The 22,321-nt window shown below is 39.7% G+C and overlaps 1 protein-coding gene across 4 annotated transcripts in view; it reads right to left on the minus strand.

Annotated features, from left to right (window-relative positions):
• LOC141940978 (SAM and SH3 domain-containing protein 1-like) overlaps nucleotides 1-22,321 on the minus strand; it is a 576,588-nt gene that overhangs the window by 176,638 nt on the left and 377,629 nt on the right. Inside the window, exon 1 of one of the 4 annotated variants that reach the window (XM_074862913.1) lies at nucleotides 21,746-21,842. The exons of the other annotated variants lie outside the window; for them this stretch is intronic. Coding sequence (XP_074719014.1) covers nucleotides 21,746-21,790 — 45 coding nt within the window. The 5' untranslated portion in view covers nucleotides 21,791-21,842. Of the gene's footprint in view, nucleotides 1-21,745; nucleotides 21,843-22,321 lie in introns of those variants that run through there. 4 annotated transcript variants of the gene reach the window in all.

Raw genomic sequence — 22,321 nt, forward strand, 5'->3', positions numbered from 1 at the left:
TGCCCCTGGACAGAGGGAATGGAAGTAAAGCGTGGCTGCCCTCAAGTCTCCCTCAGGAGTGGGGGCTGCCCTCACCTCCCCAGAAGGAACAGCTAGGTTGGCATCAGTATCACCATCCAACTTTGGGAGCAGAGGACAGCAAAAGAAGAGGCACAGAGGGGGAAAAATGCGTAATTTACTGATTTTTTAGTTTTGTGAATGCCATGATAATATTGGCAGCTCCTAGTTTTGATGCTGTCTACCAGCTCGGTCACAATGCTGCCATGATATTGATGCGTGTCTGTCAAACAACTGTCAGGCTCTTCCACTAGGGTAGTCCATAATGGTTCATTAGGAGATGACTTCTCATGGGTGCCCTGGACCTGACAGCTGCCAGAGAAACAAACTTTGTTGTCAGTCCTGAAAGAAACAGCCATGACTTTCAGCTGTGTAGACTAAAACTGGTAACTTTCATGATACTGTAAAGATTCCTAGAATAAACAGCTCTATGTAGCTATATCAATAGTGGCTGAGAAACAGCTTTTTCCTGAACTGCAGTCCCGGAAGGCATCAAGAGTGATAGTAGCCATCATATTTGACTAGTTACAAGTTGATACTGCATTTGTTTGTGCTAGTGAAATAAAAAAGAGTAAGACAGAGAATAAGATTGACATCCATGGAAATTCAAAAGATATGGCTATCATGAGATCTAGCCACCCAAAGAGGGAGTACAGGCATAACCACATACAGACTACCTACCTAAGGTACTAACAATTTGCCTTACATTTCCTTGCCAACTTCTGGGATCTTCCAATTACACTTTCCCTTAAATATACATGTATTTCTCCTACCTCACTGTTATCTGAAAGACCTATATAATCCAAGAACTAAAAACCATTTCAACAGAGCTATGTCATGAAATGTGAGGCCTTTTACAGATCTGTGTAACAGTGGTTTAAATTAGCTGGCAACTGCTTCAGTTGTTGGGAGTTAGCACTGTATTAATTCCATGAAAAAAATAATGGTTTAAGTATGAATTAGCTATCCAAGAAAATCTGTAATGCTTTGTCATTTTTGATGGATCATGGCCAAAACAAATTCACCTTTCCTCACAAAACTTTTCTAGTGCTGTTGACAATACCAGTCCTCCTTCTATCACTCCGGCCCACATTTGGGGGCTGTGTTTTATTCCTTCCCACTTAGCCACATCCAAACCATCTCCAAGTCACAACACTTATCTCTCCAGCATTTTCAAACCCCACCCTTTCATCTGCATCCTCAGAGTGGAATCTTTTCTCCATCTCTCACACGTATTCCATTTTGATTACTGCAAGCTCCACTCCTCCTTTCTGGCTTCCTGTGTGTACAGAGGCATACAAATCAAAGTGCTGCCAAATAAACATGTGTTTCTTGCCTGGAAGTTTGAGCACCTCTTTTCCTTCCTCTATCCCCAGCCCTTTCTTAGCTTCACCGTTGGCTTCCCTCCAAAATCATAACAGATGTCAGCACCTTCCAAGTTCAATGTAATTCTGGGTCCTTTTAATTTATCTTCCCCTGCTTAAACTTTATCTTTCCCTCGTTAAGCTTTATCTTAACTTCCTCCTCCCCCTGCTCCTTTCCTCCCAGACCTCCTCCCTGCCAGGTTTTCAGAGTTTCCTTGTGTTTTGCACCATATCACCTCTTCTGTTCAAATTTCCACAAAAGCCCAGTTTTACCTGAGCCTGGCAGATCCACTTGCGACATGCTGCTTATGAAAATACATTGATTTTTAAGCTGAGCAGAGTAATATTATTTCTTTTTGCCTTACCAGTTGTCCAAGCTGCCATCCTCAAGTGCTTAGATAGTGCCAAGCATATAGCTGGCACTCCTGCAAATACTTAACAGCAGCAACCTGGGCACAACACTGAAAACTGGTTAAATGATATACGAGGGGATACAGCAAACACAGCTATTCTCAAAATGCTGTCAAATGCGTGAAGCAAGCAAGTTGGAAGAAATTAATAGAAGAACAAGTACTTCATATCCATTTAGTTACAGGAACTTTGGCTTCTATTTTTAGGAAGAATTGCTGTTTCTTCCTCTAAAGAGTATGAATGTCATTTCTACCTCCTCTGTTTATCTAGCAAAATCACTGCGTATATCACAGCAATTAATTTCTCTTCTATGTCTTAACTGCCCTTCTTCAGGTATCTGTTCCCCTTTAGACTCTATTAAAATCTATGCTAAAGCCACTGTCTCAAGGGAGTTACTCTGGATTTACAGCACTGCAAGTGTTAACACAAGATGAACCATACTCTTACGGGAATGGGAGAATGTGCCTATGACTCAAAATACCTACCCAACACTTTATTTAACAATTAATATTAATTTGCTGCAAGTCCAACTCAGAAGTTGCCTGTTTACATCAATACATGCATGAACATATCCATGTGTGTGGACATTCAGACTTCAGACTCTCTGCCAGGCTCCTGTAAGGCTGCTGCTTCTGTCTGAGTAATCACTAGGAGTCAGCCATATACCAGACTAATTTTCAACTGTCTCTTTCAAAGGCATTATAGTAAGAACTTCAGCCACTGTAGGAGAGAAAGCCCCACACTTCTTATATTTATAGCTATTTAGGGTCTCAAAGGGACAAAAAATGAGACTTGCTAAATGTTCTATTACTGTATGTATTGTATGTACTATTCTCTTATTGTTATAAGTGGACACTTCAAAAACTCCACTGAAGAGCCACCTTTAGATGAACAAACTTAAGGTACCTTAGATTTGAAAATCTGAGCCCACATGACAATATAACATCACTTCCATCTTCTTCTCAACATAGCTTTTCAAATCCTGTTAAGCTGTATGACCAAAGACGTGTCCACTTTTAAAACCACTGAGAGCCTGCACAAGGTACCATTCCTTACCCAAACGAACAAAAAATTTTAGGGTAGTTCTTCAGCCCCTGACTGTAGCAAGAGATGAGTTAAACACTGTTTGTGTTGCTAAAGGGGAGAAATTGCATAAATCCTCCAGATTTAAAACCTCAGGAGCTTTCAGTATTTCCTCTCTTAAGCATGAGGCAGCTGTTTCTCCTGGAAAGGTTTCTGGAAGACATCTGAGATGAATACAGGAGGCTGGAATGTGGGATGGACAAAGGAACGCCAAGACAGGACTTCCACTCTCAGGCAATACCCGCAGCTCTCCATTTAACAGCTTTCACAGCCCTGCCAGCTGCTCAGCTTTAGCCCTTCTGCACACCCCCACCCCATCCCAGCAAACTGGGAATATAGCTCATCCTTCTGTCAAGGGGCAGAGCTCTTCAGCGCGTACCTTCTTCCAGAGGCCGATGGGCAAGCACAGAGCATGGAAAGAGGCCAGCCTTGGCAAGAGCCTGGCTCTGACACATCCTCACGTGGTCACCCACTGCAAAGCAACCAGCCAAGGCTTCCATCAGGAACCGCACAAAGGGGATTTTTCAATGAACTCAAGATACCCAGTTCAGAAGGTTCAGATGTGGAGTTTATATGCAGGGACATGTATCCCTGTGTGTACATAAAACACAGCTACACTGTTAAAAAGCCACAGCACACACTCTCAGATGTGTTTAGATTTGGGATTCTTTTAAAACATACCTAAAACGACTTAGAAGGATAAAAGATGCAACTAGTGAATTGGGATTAAAATACAGTGTTTTGTTATAACAGCATGCCTCATGCTCTGAGTGGATACTGCTGGCAAAGAGGGCCATAAAAGGGAAGTATGTGCTTTATGGCAGTGGTATGTAGCTGTAGGTCATTTAGTTTCAGGGGAAGAAAAGAAAACCTATGAAAGGATATGACTACATGACTGGAAAATACAACTGCTTATAAACTTGCATCCTAAAATGTGATTTAAACATTTGCTGCCCAGTTCCAAAAGCAAGGACGTGGCTCTGTGGTGCAGGCGGTGGTGCGGGTACGCCACAGCACTCCTCCTCTGATCCGCCGCTGGAGGGGAACGGCATGGAGAGAGGGAAACGGATTGTTAAAGCAGATCATGCTGTAACAAATAATAAAAAAGCCCCGAGCCAACTTTTCTTTTCTTTTAGTACAGATGGGAAAAAAGGAATCTCTCCTACCTTTTTGTTCCTTTTCATGTTTTGGTTTGTTCTTTTTTTTAAAGCATTGCATGGCGATAACAACAGAGTTTTATTTATGTGGCACACTGATAGTCCAGAGTGGTCCAAAGAATAGGTCTCCTCCCATATGCCCCTTCCACACCAAGAGAAAAAGCCTTCATCAGAGGAATCTGATGTCACCTGCTATCAGACACATATCCAAGAATTGAATGCTCAGGGATGATTTGAGTTGGTAAAACTCTGTAACAAAAGCTGTGTTTTACATTCCCCCCCCCCCCAAAACAAAGTCTTCTTCCACATCTGAACTGATGGATTGTGCTGGCAGTGAGATGGGGGGAAGATCCAAAGAGCCCACTGGAGGCATGAAGATGGGAACGTGTGTACAAAAATGACTTCATAAGAAATTGTCTCATTGTCTCTCATAACACATGTAAGAAATTCCTCCTGCAGCTTTAATGATGGAGTGGGAAGCTAAACCCCATAGGAGTTCCTCCCTCTATTTACCAGAAAGGCAAGATATGGGCTCCACTGATGAAGCGTTCCATTAATATTAGTGCTAGAGGAAATAAAGTGACTTAATTGTAAACTAACGACCTCATCCTAATAACTAAATTCTAAACAGAAAAGGCAAGAAAAACCCCTACTTTCAGCCATGCTGCCAACTCATAAATTAAGCAAATGACATTGGGATATAATTATACTAATTAGTACTGATGCCATGCAAAGACTATTTATGGATATGCATTTACCCCATTTCTAACCCTAGAGCCTAAATCTGAAATAGTAGCTCAATCATAGCACACTTTGGAAATTCAGTGTTATTGTTTATGCCATTGTGGATCTAATTTAATCAATACCATATTCTCATTAAATGCAAGGTCTGTTAAAGATGTTCCTTTCACAGGCCCCACAAATGAACTCTATTGGATTTGTCTCATTACATTATTGCTCTGGGCTTAACTATGCATCATTAACAGAAACAATATACAAGTTAAGTACGAGGCTCTATAGATCAACTTAAAACGACAGTCACACATGATTATGGTCATAAGTAATTGGACTGATAAAAGCTGGCATCCGCAGCGATTGTCAGATGCTCGTTGGCTCTTTCACATCAAAAAGGATATCTGAATTCCTGGTGACCTTCGCAGTGACAAAAGGGAAGACAACGGAGGTTGGGCCCCCTGTTTCCAAGATGCCATACTACATGGGTTGAATTTTTTTGTTTCCTGCTACCAGTAGAGAACTCTGAGAATACCATTTCTTACCCTGAATTTACCCTACAGCTTTTCATGTTCCAGTCACAAAGAAAGGACTGTAGCACTATGGTGCAGTGGGTTTTAAGTGGTCAACACAAGGTATCTCTATCACAATATCCTGAAGAGATCAGCAAGCTCTATATCTTGAACTACTAGAAGCAAGAGTAGTCTAATTTCTTCTCTTACTCCTTCCTAATTAATACCAAGACGCATATTATACACATGAAGAGTGTACCAGCATTATTTAGGTTTGTGGGCTGCCTCCCTATTTTTTCTTGCTTTTAGATATGACCATACATTTGTATTTGCCATACCTACAACTGATCTCTGTTAGTCTGCTGTTCAGTGGCAGAGTATCACATACATGACACACAGAGGCCTGTCTGCTTTACATCTGAAATAATCATGCATAGAAGAGCTGCCAACAAAATTTGTCATTAAGAGACGTGATTAAAGCTTGCACTGCCTTGCCAGCATCCATTCGCTTAAGTACACCCTTAGTTGCAAACCTCTAGCAACTTCATTGACTTCACCAGGTTTGGGTTTATTTGGTTTTGGTTTGGTTTTTTCCCTTCTTTTTCTTTTCCAAAAACTGGCCCTATCTGTGATTGTTGTTTAACTGTTTACTGGAAACATACATACTTGTATATATATAGAAAGAGAACACACAGAAAACAGCAGAAAAGGCCTCCTGGTCTAAATTCCTTTCTTGATATTTCTGCTGACCATTTCCACGTAGAGTTCTTCACTGATTGTAATTGCTAGAAAATTACATGTTTTTGCTTGTCCCTTTGGACAAATGGTCTGAAATTAGTGGTTGCACAGATCTGCAGCTGACTCATTACAACATAAAGCAGCCGACTGCAGGGCTTGGGGTTTTTTTGGGTCTGTTATTTTAGGATGGAAATTGCTGAGTTGGCAGGCAGTCTGACCATATAAATCAAACAGCAACTGCATACTTTTAAAATGACATGGTGCATAATCAATTTAATATGTGATGTTTGAGGGAAAATAGCTTTATTGGGGAAGTACTGCTAATAAAAATTCAACCTATGGTACCTCTTAGGTCACTAAGGGCAAAGCCATGGGCCAGTATTTATAACCTGCCTGCCTTTCCCTGGATTGCTTCTGGATGAACAATAGCACCTAACTGGATTGATATAAACAACTGAAAGAAACCACTGGTATCTAATGGAGTTATTGCTTTCATCAGCACTTGCGGAGAAATATGAATATTATTATTAGAGTGCAAAACCAGCATAGATAGTTCTGCTGTGACTTTCTTGAAGATCTTTCCTCTGCTTTGCAACAAGAAGTCATAACTATCTCTACAGTGACATCCCCCAAGTCTTCTGGTTCCAAGGCAGCTTTTTGATTAATGCCTTAAGGAGAAGCAGAAGGCCTGGAGGAAAGGTGCATCATTCCCCTCTCTCCTGTGGTGGAGTGGCATGAACTGCAACTTCTCTTTGTTGAGGCATCCTGAGAAGAGAAGGACTTGAGGGGGTGCCCGTTCATGGAGTCAAGGTGTCGTATCTCACTAAGGAGTAGTAATTGTCAAGTCTTGGGACAAGTTCACAACGTTTTATGCATGGGGAAAAGTTCAAGCCTCTCTTTCACACAGGACACTCTAGGGCAGAATTAGCACAAATCTTCTTAGGGTGGTCCCTTCAGGAAGCTGAAGTAGAGAATGGTCAGAACCAATGCACTGCAAGATTACACACAATTTTGTCACTTACGGCTGTCAAGATGCTTTCTAAGGATGCGAATTTTTGGATGGAAGGGTATAAAGATAAGGGGACCAGGCTGGAGGACTGCATAATGGGACCCACAGCTCTTTCACTGCCATTACCTGGAATGGCTCACATCCCCTAGGGCTCCTGAAGCTCCCATCATCTGTCTTGCTATCTGGCCCTCTATTCAAGAGCTGTTTAATGGATGCTTATCCTCATGTTGTAAAAAAGCAATCTGCTTATATATAAATGGAATACACGTTTTCTATTCAGTTATCTCATAGGTCTTGACAAACACAACTGTAAAATTTAAACCAAAACATTATTTTTCAAGTATGACTTAAATTGGCAAGGTGGTCTAAAATTTGCCAAAGAGCAGAGAGTTAACACATGGTAAAAATTTTTGTCCAACAAGTGTTTTTTGAAAACAGAAGTGATCAATTTAAAAATACAGGGGACTAGTCCTTTTGTTTTCTATTAATTGCGCATTATAGAAAACATAGGGGCAGATATAAAATGACACAAAATTGGCTTGTCATCATGGAGAGACCAAGGTGGTGTTCAGTGCATCCCACTTGGGTTTTGACATCAGAAGCATCGAAATTGAACTGATTATATACAACCTATTTCTTGAATTCAAATACTGGAGCATAGAAACAAGACAAAAATTCTGCAGTCAATATATTTGACTGAAATGCTGCAAAGGTTTAGGGGAGGGGGAGAGGAAAGAAAAACCGAAGGGGCCCAGATTTCTGATAAGAACAGGATAAGTGGGGCCTGAATTAAAAGGGACAAAATTAAAATGGATAGATTTTGAATTTGAAAATATCTTCTGGAATAATTTATTTATTTCTAACACTGATTTAACAGTAACAGATAAACATTCAAATATATGAAGGTTGTTATTGGTAGTCTTCTGGAAAAGCAAAAGATACTAGGAAAAACAAATAAACAGGAAACCAACAACCCATTTAGCTTGAATAACTTCTTTTAAACTAAGCCTGATGTAAAAAAATAAAAATGAAAAATTCTCACTTTTAATCAAATGAAAGCCCTCCTGCGAATCAACTATTTGCTTTCATTCTCCAGAGACCCTCATAACAAGGCACAAAATATGTTTTAAACAGGAAAAAAGGGGTTTTTTTCTAAAATATAATTCCCACTTGGCATTCATTTTTAGTGCAGGTAATGGACATAAACCAAATTAAATGTTTAGAAAATGGCTTCTAAAAATAAAGTGCTTGTGCACCATTTCTACTTTTGTTTTGCATCAATAACACTATTCTCTGTTAACCAGAAGCAAAAAAAAAAATTAATATAAAGGGCTTCATTCATACTCTAAAACTAAAAGGAAGATTTAAGGGAAGATTTCCCAAATGCTGTAGGAATACAGCTCTGACTGATTTAATGAAAAATGTATAGTTAGCAGCCTTTAGAATGGTTTAATGACATATTCCCTGAATAGGATGTGATTATTGACACAACACCGATATCCAGGAAAACAACTGTCACCGCACACAAATTCTAAGGCTGTACAAGAGCTACTCATTTCTCTAATTCTTTTTCCAGCACTCAACAGTATTGGGGTTTAAAACCATATTATGTTGTCATAGCAGTTGTTTTGCAGTGTCTATTGCTACTGAGAATATGTACCACGAAAAAGCAGGAACTGGTAAAATGAATAAACTTTAAGAATCCAATGCATGCATATCTTGTTCTTAGAACTGGTTTGATCTCAGTTATTTTAAATCAAAACTTCAGAAAAACAGAGTAAGCAGTACCTGTTGATCAACACTTGCTGACTCTATGAAGTACAGTGGAAATTACTACGTTTGTCACAAGCTTGACACTCCAGTTCTAGGACTGTAATTAAACCTGTTATTTAAATTACACTTGTTCAGTGCATCAGCTCGGTTTCTGCCCATTCTACAGGACCAGACATGTATGTGTATATGCAAGAAAGCAGCTGGCTCTTGCTCACCTAGGTGGAGAACATTTTTCTCTAAGTTCAAAGGAGAAACTCAGGCAAATCATACTCGTTGTACCTGCTTTTAGATGAGATTTCCCCCATGCCAAACTATTGCACTGATGATAGATGCAGAATTCTTATTTGCTACAGCTGTAACTCAACATTCACAGATTGTTTCAAAAGCTCTCAATTGAGTTCTCAGGGTTTCTGGATTCAGTAAGACCAGTTTTGCAGTAACTGAGCGTATATATCCAAATCTCTGTATTCAGCCATAGGCATCTATTACGGAGGGAAGACTAGCAACTATCATGTTGCATGAAAACCTCTAGTGGATCCTCTTGATTTTCATACCTTTACAGCTCCAATTACTTTTACTTTCTAGACTCACACCATCTGTATTTCTTGTTCTTGGAGGATGAATTTTCCAGAGTCCAAACATTTTCGAGAACTATGAAAAGTAAAATGTTATTTTCATAATTTCTACCGTTTCTTAAAAAGAGGTTTTATCCCCAAATACCTAGCAAGAGAAGAAAAATATTATTTAAGGAGCAATAAAATGCAACTTTCAGTTTTCTGGTGAGAAGGGATTTTGTGTTGTCTAAGTCTCAGATTTCAAACCTACATAGTGGTGCAGCATGCATGCCAACCACAGAGCAAAATGTTTAGCAAAGCTGCACTGGTGAAAATGCCCTCTGTGATGTTTTCTCATCAAGTAGCTCAGAAGGTGCTCAGGGGAAGCAGCCTCTGTCATAAGCTCAGCATGGTGTGTTTGGGTATGTTTTTCTCAAGGCTTTTCCCACCCACGCTAAGGACTGTGAATTTTCTACTCCTTTTCCTTGAAAAATGAGTTTTAAAAGATCTGAAAGGAATGTACCCATGCAGTTTAAAAGATGTGTTTGGCTGAGATGAGACTGTCTGGACCAGTGATTTCAAGGGGGAAAAGGTGGGGGGAAAGGGAAAGGAAAGAAAAAGTTCTCAGGGTCCCTCCTCTTTCTTCTCTAAGAGCCTCAGATTGTGGCTGGCTGTAAGACAAAGGCATTTCCTGGCTTCAGTCTATAAATTGAGAGAACACAAAAATCCACATAAACTGAAAAGTGTAACCCAGCTGGATATGTACCCCAATTGCTTAGGTCTTGAAGGAAATGGTGGGAAGTAGCTCTCCCTCCTTTTTTTCATCACTATTGATAGAAATATGGATGAGGAAAAAAAGCTGGGGGGGTAGAGGGAGGGGGGAGTAAGCGATGTGAAAGGAAAACTGAAGTTATTCTTGCATGTACCAAGAACCCATACAATCTCTGTAAATCAGGAATTACAGTATCATGGAAAGCATCCCAGCATCAGACAGAGGACTTACAGTATTAGGGGAAAAAACATTAAAAATTGACCAAAACTGATGTGTGAAAATCCATCAGGGTTAACTATTTCATCTTCTCAGTCAAAGAGTTGATTTCTTCCTTGTGCTTTTTTGTTTGATGAAACAAAACAGGTCCAATCATTACACTGATTTTAACAGAATGAGAATGTTGTGGTTTGGGGTTTTTTGAAAAGTATTATTAACTAATAAATTTCTGATACATGTTGTGATACAGCAATCTGAGGCAATATTTTTGCTCTCAAAAGCAAAATAGGGACCACATCTAAAAATTTACAAATTAAAAAACAACAACAAAGTAATTAAGAAATCTAAAAGCACTGGCATGGGGAAAAAGAAAAAAAACAACGAAACAGATTTTCAGCTATGCTTTGAAATTAGATGGCAAACAGATGCTTCAGAAAGATAAAGGAGGGCTCCTTTCAGGCAGCACAAGTTTTAGGCAGCCTTTGGTAGGACCAAAGGCCTCTGATGCTAGATGAGAGAGGTGAGATCAGACAAAAACTGTGCAAAAGCAAGGCGACTGAAAATGAGGGCCTTGCAGGAGAAAGAGAAATCTTTTGAGAGATGCCACACATCTGTCCTGTTTATGTAGAACCACCTGCTTCCTACTACCACCTCCTACAACTGCTAGAAAAGGAGTAGATGAAGAGTCTTTGTCTTCGTCTGGCAGAGAGCTTAACTATCCTGTGTTTCCATCATCTCCACTCTGACAGCTCCCTCTGCTCCACAGCTTCGCAGGAATTGTATCAGAAAGGCCCTTTTTTTGTCAGTTGCACGTGACAAAACCTTTCCAACAAGCCAAAGCTATCCAGCACATATCTCCCCGGAGCACAGGCAGGGAACACCAAATGTCAGCTTCGAGAATGTACGTGCAGGGTTCCACTCTGCTTGATCGGTGCTTAGCCTATAAACATCTGCTTGAAATTTTTGTACGCTGCATTCAAGATCTAAAATTTAAATACATCTTTCTTGACGTCTGAAAGCTAAAGGAAAATACCAGAAAGCCTGTAAAGATGAAAAAGACCCCAACCCTCTGAAACTGATGACAATTCCTTACTTTTCATTTTACCATTACATTGCAAATAATGAACTTCATTTATCGCTAAATATAACCAATGGCAAAGAAATGCTAGGAAGAAGCAACTTGAGCCTATATTCAGCTGTTTGCAGGAGGTGGATTTTATAATTAGTTCAGAGAAAAAAAATCCCCTTTATTAGCATATTAATCTTGTTGAACAGTATTCATCTTTTCCCCACCACTTTATAGTGTGCTATTCCTTTATCAATCATTCAATTACAACAGTGAGATTACTGAAATTTAATCTACACACTTAACAACGAGTTTTTTTCCTCTTCTTTTCCCTTCAAATGGGAATTTAGAAGACTTTGGGTGATATGCTATACAAATTAATGCAATTGCTCAACCCAGATTATACTGTGTAGTAGTTTATCATCTTGCATACTGAACCCACAGGACCCAGATGCCTTAACCATAATCCAGGGGAAGGGACTACTAGAGGGATTTTTCATGGATTTGAAGGGACTATGTTCAAGAGTAGAGTAGAATCAACTGAAATTTTTTCAATAAACATATCCTACCTTTATAAAATATTTTAATTTGCCAACAACAAAACTGATTGCAAGTTTGTCTTTTCTGTGGCAGTATTCTTTTGTTGTTTTGAAACACTGGTAATTTTAGACACCCAAAAATGGCAAAACAAGGTGTAAAAAGGAAGGGAAAGGTATGGAAAACAAAAAGAAATATTGTGATTAATTTTTTATTTAACTATTTTTAGTTTATGAATTTATGATGCTTCCCAGGATTTTGGCTTTCCATCCTACTTTGCGAATGAGAAAATGTTGAAATACTATAAATTGTCACTGCATTAGAAGATTTCTCTACTATGACCAGTAAGAAAAAGCCCCTTCTAAGTTCATAAAGCTCTAAGGGTTTGCCTGTGTTGCAGGAACCCATTAATGCAAACCTTGACTTATTTCGGGATACTGGTAAGAGGATCAGCCCTTCTTTTGATTCTCGGCATTTACTTAGTACTCCTCTCCCAGTGGCTTTTGGAAGGACCCCTTGGGGACCACACTGTTGGCTTCTCTTGCTATTTCCCAAGGGAACCCTAAGCCTTGGCTTTGCTTCGGTCCTTTGCTTTGGCAAATGTTTTAAGTAAGCATGCCATCACATCTTTCGAATAAAGATGCCAACCATGCCTAAGGGTGGCCAGATGGGACATATTAAATGCAGCTGAGGAGTTATAAAGGGCTGGGGAAGATTTAATACAAGCAATGACTTCACTCATTAAGCTTCAGCGAGGAGTGACCAGTATGTGTGGTGACAGAGAGACTTCATAACAGAACAATTTAGAGAGAAATACTAAATGAAGTCCAAAGGCAGGGTATATCTAAGAAGGCAGAGATACTATTTTGATGTACAGATAAGGACAGCATGACAGCTTGTTCTCTGCTTGAGCTTCAAATGCAGCACGTCACTGTAGGGGGATGGGTGCTTAGATGAAGTTTCACCTCTGCATCTCTGAAATGACACATATAGACCTGGAAATGGGTAAGATGACAGTTCTTTATTTTTTGCTTTGTGTGGCAATAATAAAAAATATTGCAGAGTTCCTGATGAGGTAAAAACTTACATGAGGGATGGGGTACCTTCACCGAAGACAGCACGGAAATTCAGCATCTGTGTGGGATCACAGTTCAGCTTTGTACAGGGATTGTTGTTAAACAGTTAAAAAAAGCACACACAAGTGGTAGTATATCTTCTCACAGAGAATGTCTGCTGCAGCGAAGAGAAATTAACTGACTTATCCCAGCACTTTCTTGCATGTCAATGTCTAACTTTTTAATCACAACCACCCTGCATAATATGGAAATTAAGAACAGCATCATTTTCCAGTAATTACCAGAAACATACACATTTTCCAACAGGGTGACATTATGTCATGAATCTCCTTGTCAAGAGGAAAAAAAGACAAAACATATCATACTTGTTCGAGAAGGCAAAGTGATAGATTTGTCATGAGGGTAATCATCTATTAAAAAAAAAAAATCCACTATTATCAACTTCCTGAATTTCTGAAAAGGGATTCATTTTCTGCCTGAGCTAATAATGAACATTTTTCTTCTATTCATCATCTTCAGTTATTTTCTCTCTTGAGATTCATTTATCACTAACTACTGAACCCAAGAAATAAAAAAATAGGCAACATCCCCTTTTGAAGTAATGGCTTAGAAGACTATTAAATCAAGAGGCAAAAGATGGATTTCGAAGATATACATTAGAAATTTTTGTAACAGCTGCTGGTTTTTCACAGGGGATCTGCACTGCTGGTTTAGCAAAGGTACTGGGGAAGGCAAGTTCATCCTGTGAGAGCAGAAAGTGTTGAACAGTAAATTCTTTGGATTATTTTTGTTGTTTGTTTGTTTGGGTTTTTTTTTTTTTTCCAGAAGAAACTCACAATAGAAGGAATGAAATTGCAAAAATAACGAGATCAATGGCACTATAAAGTGCAATTCATGTTTCAGGAATTAGTCTAGGATAATAGTTCAAGCACATTTTAAATCTAAAATAGCCTGCGTTAAAGCAGATCATGCAGATGCTTGAAGCCTTGCTAACGGCTTGAAGCCCGTGCATGGCTCCCAGCCTGTCAGAGCCTCACCTGGGGCACTGATTGACTGTTTTGCACTCTTGAGATATGGAGTGACAGCCACGCTGGGGGGAATGGCCCAAAATGCTTTTCCTGTGGTACAGCGGGGCCTGAGGCTCCGCTGAGGGTCTCAGAGTCCCAGTATTGCTGAGCCTTCCCTGCTGGCATCCCTGCTCTTTGGCAGAACTAAGAAATGGGGCATTTCTGGTGGGGAAAGGAAGAACACAGGGGATTTGCAGATTCTGCTGTTGCATTGTTGTGTTATCCCTACCTTGTATTTTCCAACAAAATGAGCCCTAATGTCATCAGCTTGTGGAAACATGGGGAAGAAGATCCCTTACAGATAGGAGGTGGCAGGAGCAGGACTTTCTTCTTTACTTTTGAGTAGGATGGAGAGAAGACCTCCCCAGAATCCCTCTTACCTCATCCCTTGCTCAACCTTTTCTGGCACACCAGGTAAAAACCATACGAACAACCGCTGTTGGAGGTGCTTGCCTGATGCTAATGGACGTGCTTTTGCAAGGTTATTGCGTAAGTGAATTCAGATCACTCACTTGGGTCCTGGCCAAGGTCTCTGGACAAATTAACGAGTCTTAACTTCTAGGAGGAGACTTCTGAGAGGTGTGCTTCAGCAACTCCAGGACACTAGGATTCACATCAAGGTACAGGTTTCTGACATTTATCGGTTCCATACTTTCCACACTGTCTCACTGGGATGCTGTCCAAACACACCTTCTTGCTCTAACTTGCTATGCTAAAGCAAGTGTATGGGATTTGAGAGATTACTCTCAGATTTGTTTCTTGGTCTGAAGCCAAGATGCAGACAACACCTATGAAGTCCCAAAGCTAAGCAGTTTTGGTACGCAAGGCTGCCTCTGTGCAGGAGAGGCTCAATTTCACCAGCTTGCAAAGCTGGTAGCAAAGCACAGACCCTCTGCAATTTATTTTTACAGTGTTTCCAAAGCCATGGGGCAGCAGAAAGGAATGGGTGTAAATTCAGTCTCCGCATTTGGACAGTGTGACAATATGGGTTTTGTTTTTATGAAGTTAACTGTCTGTATGGATGTTCCCTTACTTAAGCCAATACAGCAGCTTTCCTCTACAGATGAAGCTTATGGGTTCCCTGCTTAGGAAGCAGATTCAGCTTTCAATAGCAAATTGTCATCTCAGTGTTGTATGAACTAAGAGCAGGACTGGAGGAGGAGCAGAGGCTTCAACATCTGGTATTAATGGCATCAAATCATGTCACAGCTCAGCAAAATAATTTTATTCACTAGGTGATTTCTTGACACTGATTGCTCTAACACCGAGTTGCCAAGAAGCCCCGCTATCCCTAGGCAGCACCCTAGAAGTAAATACTCACAGCTGTTTCTAGAATTTTGCATAGTCGATATTGAAATAGATTCTCTGCTTAACATAGCAGACAGCTAGCAAGAACAAAGCATGAAATCAAATTCCATCAATCCCTTAAATTTGTTTATGCAACCCATTGTTACTGCTCACAGAACAGCTTTGGCAGGCAAAGGCCATGACAAAACATAGCCTTAGTATATACAGAGCAATTTTTCCCATCTGCCATTTTTGTTGTCAGTTGTTTTATATTGATTTCTCTCCATGCAGTTCCAAGTTTAACCCGGGCACAGCTGCATTGATCCAAGAAAACTGAAGTAATTTGTCTCTTCTAGTGAAGCAGAAATGGGGCAGGAGACAGTACCTATCACCATTTTTCTGGTAGGAATATGTTAGAAGCTCTTTCCCATCGCACTGATGTAGATTAAGCCTGCATTTATGGCTTTTCATACAAATATTTCTGGTAATTCCATTTTATCTCTGGCAAGTGAGATGAAATTAACACCGAGGAGCATGTTCTCAAGTAACTCCTTCCTTCACATGGGGATGAGCTGACTCAGCACATGAATTATGGAATCACAACTATGCAGTGCTGTATCACAGCCCTTAGATTTATAAAGGAGATTTTTCATTAACTGTAAGCAGCATTGCTTGGGCTCTACAATAAAGGGATTTGACCTGTATCTACCAGGAGTCCTACTTTATTTATTTGCTGAACTGGCACAAGGGATGTGCTCTACAGGTCGTTCTCAGTGGTCACAAGTGCCTATTCATTTCTATGGGGTCCCTTCTTCAAAACCCTTCTGGTCACTGCACAGTCATGAAAGAGAAATTGTAAGCAGTCAGTGTAATCATGGCAACAGAGCATCTGTCGCATGTGAGGAGAGAAGCAGAGGCTGCTGACCACAGTAAAGCATAGTCTGAGAAGGGGATGTGCTCACACCAAGCAGAGGAAAGAGAACTATTTAAGTTAAAAACATCTCTCTGTAAGATGACCACAAAGGCATCCAAATTAAAGGGTTGTTGAAGCAATGAGATTTGGGGCTGCCAGCCTAACTACCAGTAAGGCTCAGAAGGTTCCTCTCAGTACTTTTGTTTCTAGGGTAGCTGTAGCCCTGACATGAAAAATTCCCAGTAGCACAGGAATACTACTGATACATTTAAAAAAATAAAATGTAAATGATAAAAATCATTATATGCCGTCAAGGAATTAATCTGGTTAATTTTAAAGCTTTTCAATGAGAAGGCTCCACTGTAACAGTAAACGCTGTTAGAAAGTGTGATCGCTTCTATTCATAGCCACCTTTCAATGCACTCTGAAGTCAGGCGAAATCCAGTGGGTTTTATTTACCAGCAAAGCTTCATGGCAACTGCAAGAAACCTGCAATTCCTTTTTGCTAATGAGTGCTGTTAGATTATTGTGTGACAGGAGAATATACCTGGGGAATACCTCCACTGAACATTTCATCCTCCCTGGAATATGCTTTTGTGAGATAAGTCATAATAAATATAATGTGCCAATTGTCTAACCTATTGGGAAAGAGCAGGTACACAAACAACTCAGTGCAAATAGGAGAGAACCTGCTGACAGGCATGGACATGGTTTAAATGCCATTTCCAATCAGAACACTATAGGTAAAGGCCAGACATGTAGCCCAATTGTATAATATCTGAAAACTGTCCTCTTGCTGTTGACAGGAATAACTGACAATGGTAAGTCACCTCTTACAATGCCTGATACAAAAATTCAAGAATTATGAAAACAGGAAGCAGAAAACCACAGAAAAAAAGCTCAAACAGGCAACTGATATGAGCCCAAAATGACTGATACTAGTTGAGAAATGCAAAATGTGTCTTTGTAATATGGAATTCCAAACTTTAAGCATGTCATCAATGAAGGGCATGAAGTGACCCACATTTTAACTGTCTAAAGACTGCCTGGTTTATTCTTCCAACTAGAAACTTCTAATTTATTGATTAAGAGAGTCAACTGATTTTTATTTGAAAGGGGTTAAGAGCATGATTCACATTTTCATTTTGCTGAGCACCCAACCAGAATGTCCATCCTTTCTCCTATTTGGATAGCTGTCATCAGACACAACTTCTCTATCTGCTCCCAAACTCCCAAACCAAGCTGTCAAAGCTCTCCCCATTAGCTAAGCATATAAGAAAAAAGCTCCAACAGTTTCCAAGAGGAGAATGATAGACAGGATGTTGATTGGTAAATGAGGATATTTGGAATACATCTGTGGACATATACTTTGTCATTCACTACTCAGCGCATCTCCAGCTCAGAGGAATGGATCTCTTACGCAGCAGCAGCTGTTATTGTTTGGATTGTAAATAGTCATAAGCCATATGGTGTGGCAGAAGAAAAAAACTTCACACTTTCTCACATGGACAAATATTATTATTGCAAAGCATAAACACATCAATATATGTGCCTTTTCTCTAGGGAAACATGTAGCCTTCAACTCGATTCTAAAAAAATTCTCCACTTCCAGATGAGCAGATTACCTGTAAATATTGGGTTTGGATTTTTAGAATTTGGATGACTTGACAGAAAACAAATGCAGTGCTTTCAGTTCCATAGATGGAATGAAAAAGAAATGCAAAATAAAATTGAGGTAGTAAAATGGGAGTGAAAATTAATTGGGAGAAAAAAGATATTCTGTTTGTCTACTATGGAAATTAAGTATCTTTTGCTATCTACTACCTAGCTACATGAAAAGCAGGGGGACTGTGGCATATCATGCAAATGGATCAGCAGTTTCTTCACGTATGTGAATTTGAACTTTCCACCTGGTCAGTGATGGGTAAAGCATTCAGATGTTGGTGGATTGTATGCAGACGATTTTATAGCAGGCCTCTCAAAAATGGTGGGACCTCTGCTTGGCAAGGGAAGCTGGCTACGATCAGCGTTTCCAGAACTTGGAACAAGGAGAAGATGCAGTCCACTCCCTTGCTGCACCTGAGCTTACAAACCAGGCTTTCCCCCCTCTACACCTGAGACTGCAGAAGACCTGTTGAGTTCAGAAGGGTCACTTTCTTTTTGAACCACGATTTCTTCAGTGTCCACGTTTAAAACCTACTAGTGCTTTTATTTATGTTATTGCTAAAGCACTTTTTAGCTTCTCTTTTTACTTTAAGCACTTTAATTAAAGTGTGATTATGCTTTCCATTGTATGGTGAATCTGGCTGTTAACTTACAGTTTTGCAGAGCCAAGTTTCTGAACTACATCCCAAAAATCTTAGCAGAGTGACACTGCGCTTGCCAGTAGCAAACACTGGCACATCCTATTCCTATGGTTAGACAGACCCCATGAACCCATCAGCTGGCAATTAACAGTTCTTCTGTTATATTCTCATTCTCTCAGCCTGTTTCTAACACTGCATTGACACCAACTGGCACACTACAGCAGTTCTGAATTTATATGAAGAAAACTCCCTTCACTGAGAGATTTTGTTGGTGACTAGCTCCACCCTAAATGAAATGATCCAGCAAACGATAAGAATGGCAGGGCACACCTGAGCCCACAAGAGTGATGCCTGGGCTCAGGACGCTGGCAGCCATGCAGGGAAGTCAAGAGACCTTCCACATTCATCAGCCCTTGTTGAGCGTCACAGTTCAAACCCAACCCAGAGATACAAAAAGAGGCAGCAAATCAGCATCTAATGGGAACTAAAGAAAATTCCCCCAATCTTTCCACAGGATTTGGTTGCCCTGCATCAAACAGCCATCTTGCTCTAATGACCTCCCTCCCACTCCCCAGTTTGCTGTGTAAAATGACTACAGGATTAAACCCTTTTCTACCACTGTTACACTTTCTATCCTGACATCATTAGCCACATTCTGGTTATCATGTATTTCTTTACCAAAACTCAAAACTGGAACTGAGGTAAGCAAAATGCCTGTGATCAGGAGAACGGGTCCACTACGGTCTTTGAATCATTAGCATGCCTCTAAGTGTTTTCTTCTTTTTATCTTTGACAGGGGACGTCAAAGGACCAGCCACCCTGACTCACTCTCACCAAGCTGGATAACCCCATCCTCAAGATAGATGGGGAACCAGCCCACCAGCTTCCAGCGTTGAGATGCTGTGTAGAGCAACTTGAGAATCCCCTCCAGATCTCAATTCAGCACAGCAGTGTTGAAATTACAACCAACATTTCCAAGCACCTTTCTTTAACAGTCCTTCCTGAAAATTGCAGTGTTCACACAACCATAGCCCTACTTTTCAAAAATCATTTTTGCTCCTTTGCCTACTTTTCAAAAATCATTTTTGCTCCTTTGGACATTTTAAATTATTAAGCTGTGTTCAAGTACAAAAAAAGCATTGTCCTACAAGTGGCACTCTGTGACAGGAAAACATTAGGACACATGGACACTTATTTGAAAATTTGATTTCAAGAGTTGGGAAATCCCACAGACAGAAGTTTTCATTGCATCTTCTTCATATAGTGTTTATAAAGCTCAGCTCTTAGTGCATGACTCTGCTCTTGGCAGAGAGAGCTCACCCAAGAAGCGAGTACAGTCAGGTGAAGATGGAAGTGCTACTACTCTGGGAAAAGGCAGTAAAAATCCCCAGCCACTGCAAAAAAAGAACAAACCGAGCTGCTCTCTTAGTTTTATTTTAAAAGAAATATTTAAACCAGTTAGCAAATCACAAAGGAGACACGTTCCCAAAGCTGTGACTGGACATAAGCTCACCTGAAATAACTAAATTGAAAAGGTAACTTCCATGCATGGGAACTCAATATATACGTTCAGACAACAAAACACTTGGTTTACAACCAGATTGCATGATCATGGCCTAAAGGTTCAACAGGACAACCATTTCCACTTGGAAACTGCTGTCATGAGATAATGATGTTTGTATAAATCATATATACAAGAGAGCAAAATGAAGAACTTCATAGCTTGCAAACTTGAACAAAATGATATGGAAAAACATTAGCTTAACGCGTACATCCCTAAAATGCAGGTTGTTTATGTACTCCTGTATTTTCAGCAGTTGGACAGCCAAATGGTTACTTTAGTTGCCTTTTTTAAAACAAGGAAATACAAATAAGTCCCCACGAATTTGCGTAAGTTTTGTATTAATTGCTCTCTCAACTGCAGTGTTGCGTATGGAGGAAGGACCTAGAGATGGCTGAAACTGTGTTATCAAAGACTAAACAAACCAGTGGAATAAGAAGCATAGCAGCCCTGTGAAGGAGACATAAATTACTGGTATTTTAAAAATATGGAAACTCACAGATTTTGCGGGGGTACCTTACTACATGAATAAAGTACAACTCACTTTGTAAGCAAGTGTAGTAAAATTGGTTGTACGGTGACTTCCTCAAGCTCATCTAAGGCTGCCTGTGGCAGTGCCTGAGACAATAAGCCAGACACACTGATTATACGCTTTACCAGCTAGATCATGTTGCCTCTCTCCCTCAGAAAAAAAAAGTGTTCCTTAAGTTACTTTAGAAAACCTCCAGTTGATTTTTTCTTTTCATCAGGCTAATATGAATGTCCTGATTACCATCAGCAACACGGGAAGGCACAATAAAGTTTACTTGTCCTAACCTGCAGCTATGCATATGGTTACCTCCCTATACTTAAGCAGCATTATTTTATCTGGCCCTTTTGCTCTTATGGGCAAAACTTGGATTTAAACATCCACTCTCTCTCTTTGGATATAATCTATAATTCAGTGACTGAAGTAGTATTTGTATTCTGATGGTAAAAAAGAGAAAAAAGAAACAAAAGAAAATGGCTACTTACAGAACATGCAGAATACAGTTAATACAGAGAATGAAGTTGCCAGAAAGAGAACAATCATAATTAGTCATTTAAAAAGTTTTCCCCCATCTGAAAGAAAATCAGGTTTTTATTTTATTTTTCCTTTTCTTTTAAAGTAAAAAAAAAAAAACCAACTCTTTAACTATCTAGATAGCAATGCCACAAACGATTTTGAAAATCTAGGTTACTATTATGTTAAAAGCAGCTGCTTAGACAAAATGCATCTATCTAATGAGCTGACATGTTCCCCTTTCAGAAGTCAGATGAACTAACTGTGAATCAGATTTGTATCTCGATATTAAAAGAGAAATCACATTCTACTTTCCCATGGAACACAACAGCAAGCGTGCCTGTTACTGTCTCACCCCGTCTTTAATCGTCATTACGTTTTCCACTTAATAAAAACCATATATCCCTGCAGTCGGAATACCAAAATCACTTCCATCTTAGTTTTCAGAAACTGCTGAATAAAACTCGGAACAAAAAACAATCCCTCCTTCCCCACTCACATGGTTTACTCACCATCACTTTAATCCAAAACTCAGTTTCACTTGAAAAATGATCCATAATAATGAAATTATTTCTTCCTTGTCAAAAGTATTTCTCCAATCATTTAAATTACTGAACGAAGAAAAGGAAACATTGTGCTCCACAGAGCACTCTAAACATGCACTGTTGTTTTCGCTGATGCAATGAGGCTTCTAAGCAAACGAGTTTGCAAGCAAGCTGGGTAGTGGCATTTTCCTTATGATTCAAAAGTGAAGTATGCCTCAGCTAACTGAATGCTTGCACAACGTATAATAAAGGAACTCAAGGATTCATACATGTCTCTAACATAATAATTTGTAAAAATTCAACTCGTGTTACCATCTATAACTCCACCACACCTCAAAAATGACGTGCCAGATACAAACTTTTACTGGGTGCTATGTGCAGCCAAGAGAAAGATAGCTTCAAGCCAGAAGCTTGTATTTAAACGTCTCTGAAGTGTAAGTCCCTAAGGTGTATGAAGTTACATTCTGTGTATGGAACGTAACTGTGGATTCCTGCTTGCTACGTATATATCTCATAAAGTTCATCATAAATCACACATTAAAA

Source organism: Strix uralensis, chromosome 3, assembly GCF_047716275.1.
Source record: "Strix uralensis isolate ZFMK-TIS-50842 chromosome 3, bStrUra1, whole genome shotgun sequence".
Taxonomy (NCBI): Eukaryota; Metazoa; Chordata; class Aves; order Strigiformes; family Strigidae; genus Strix; species Strix uralensis.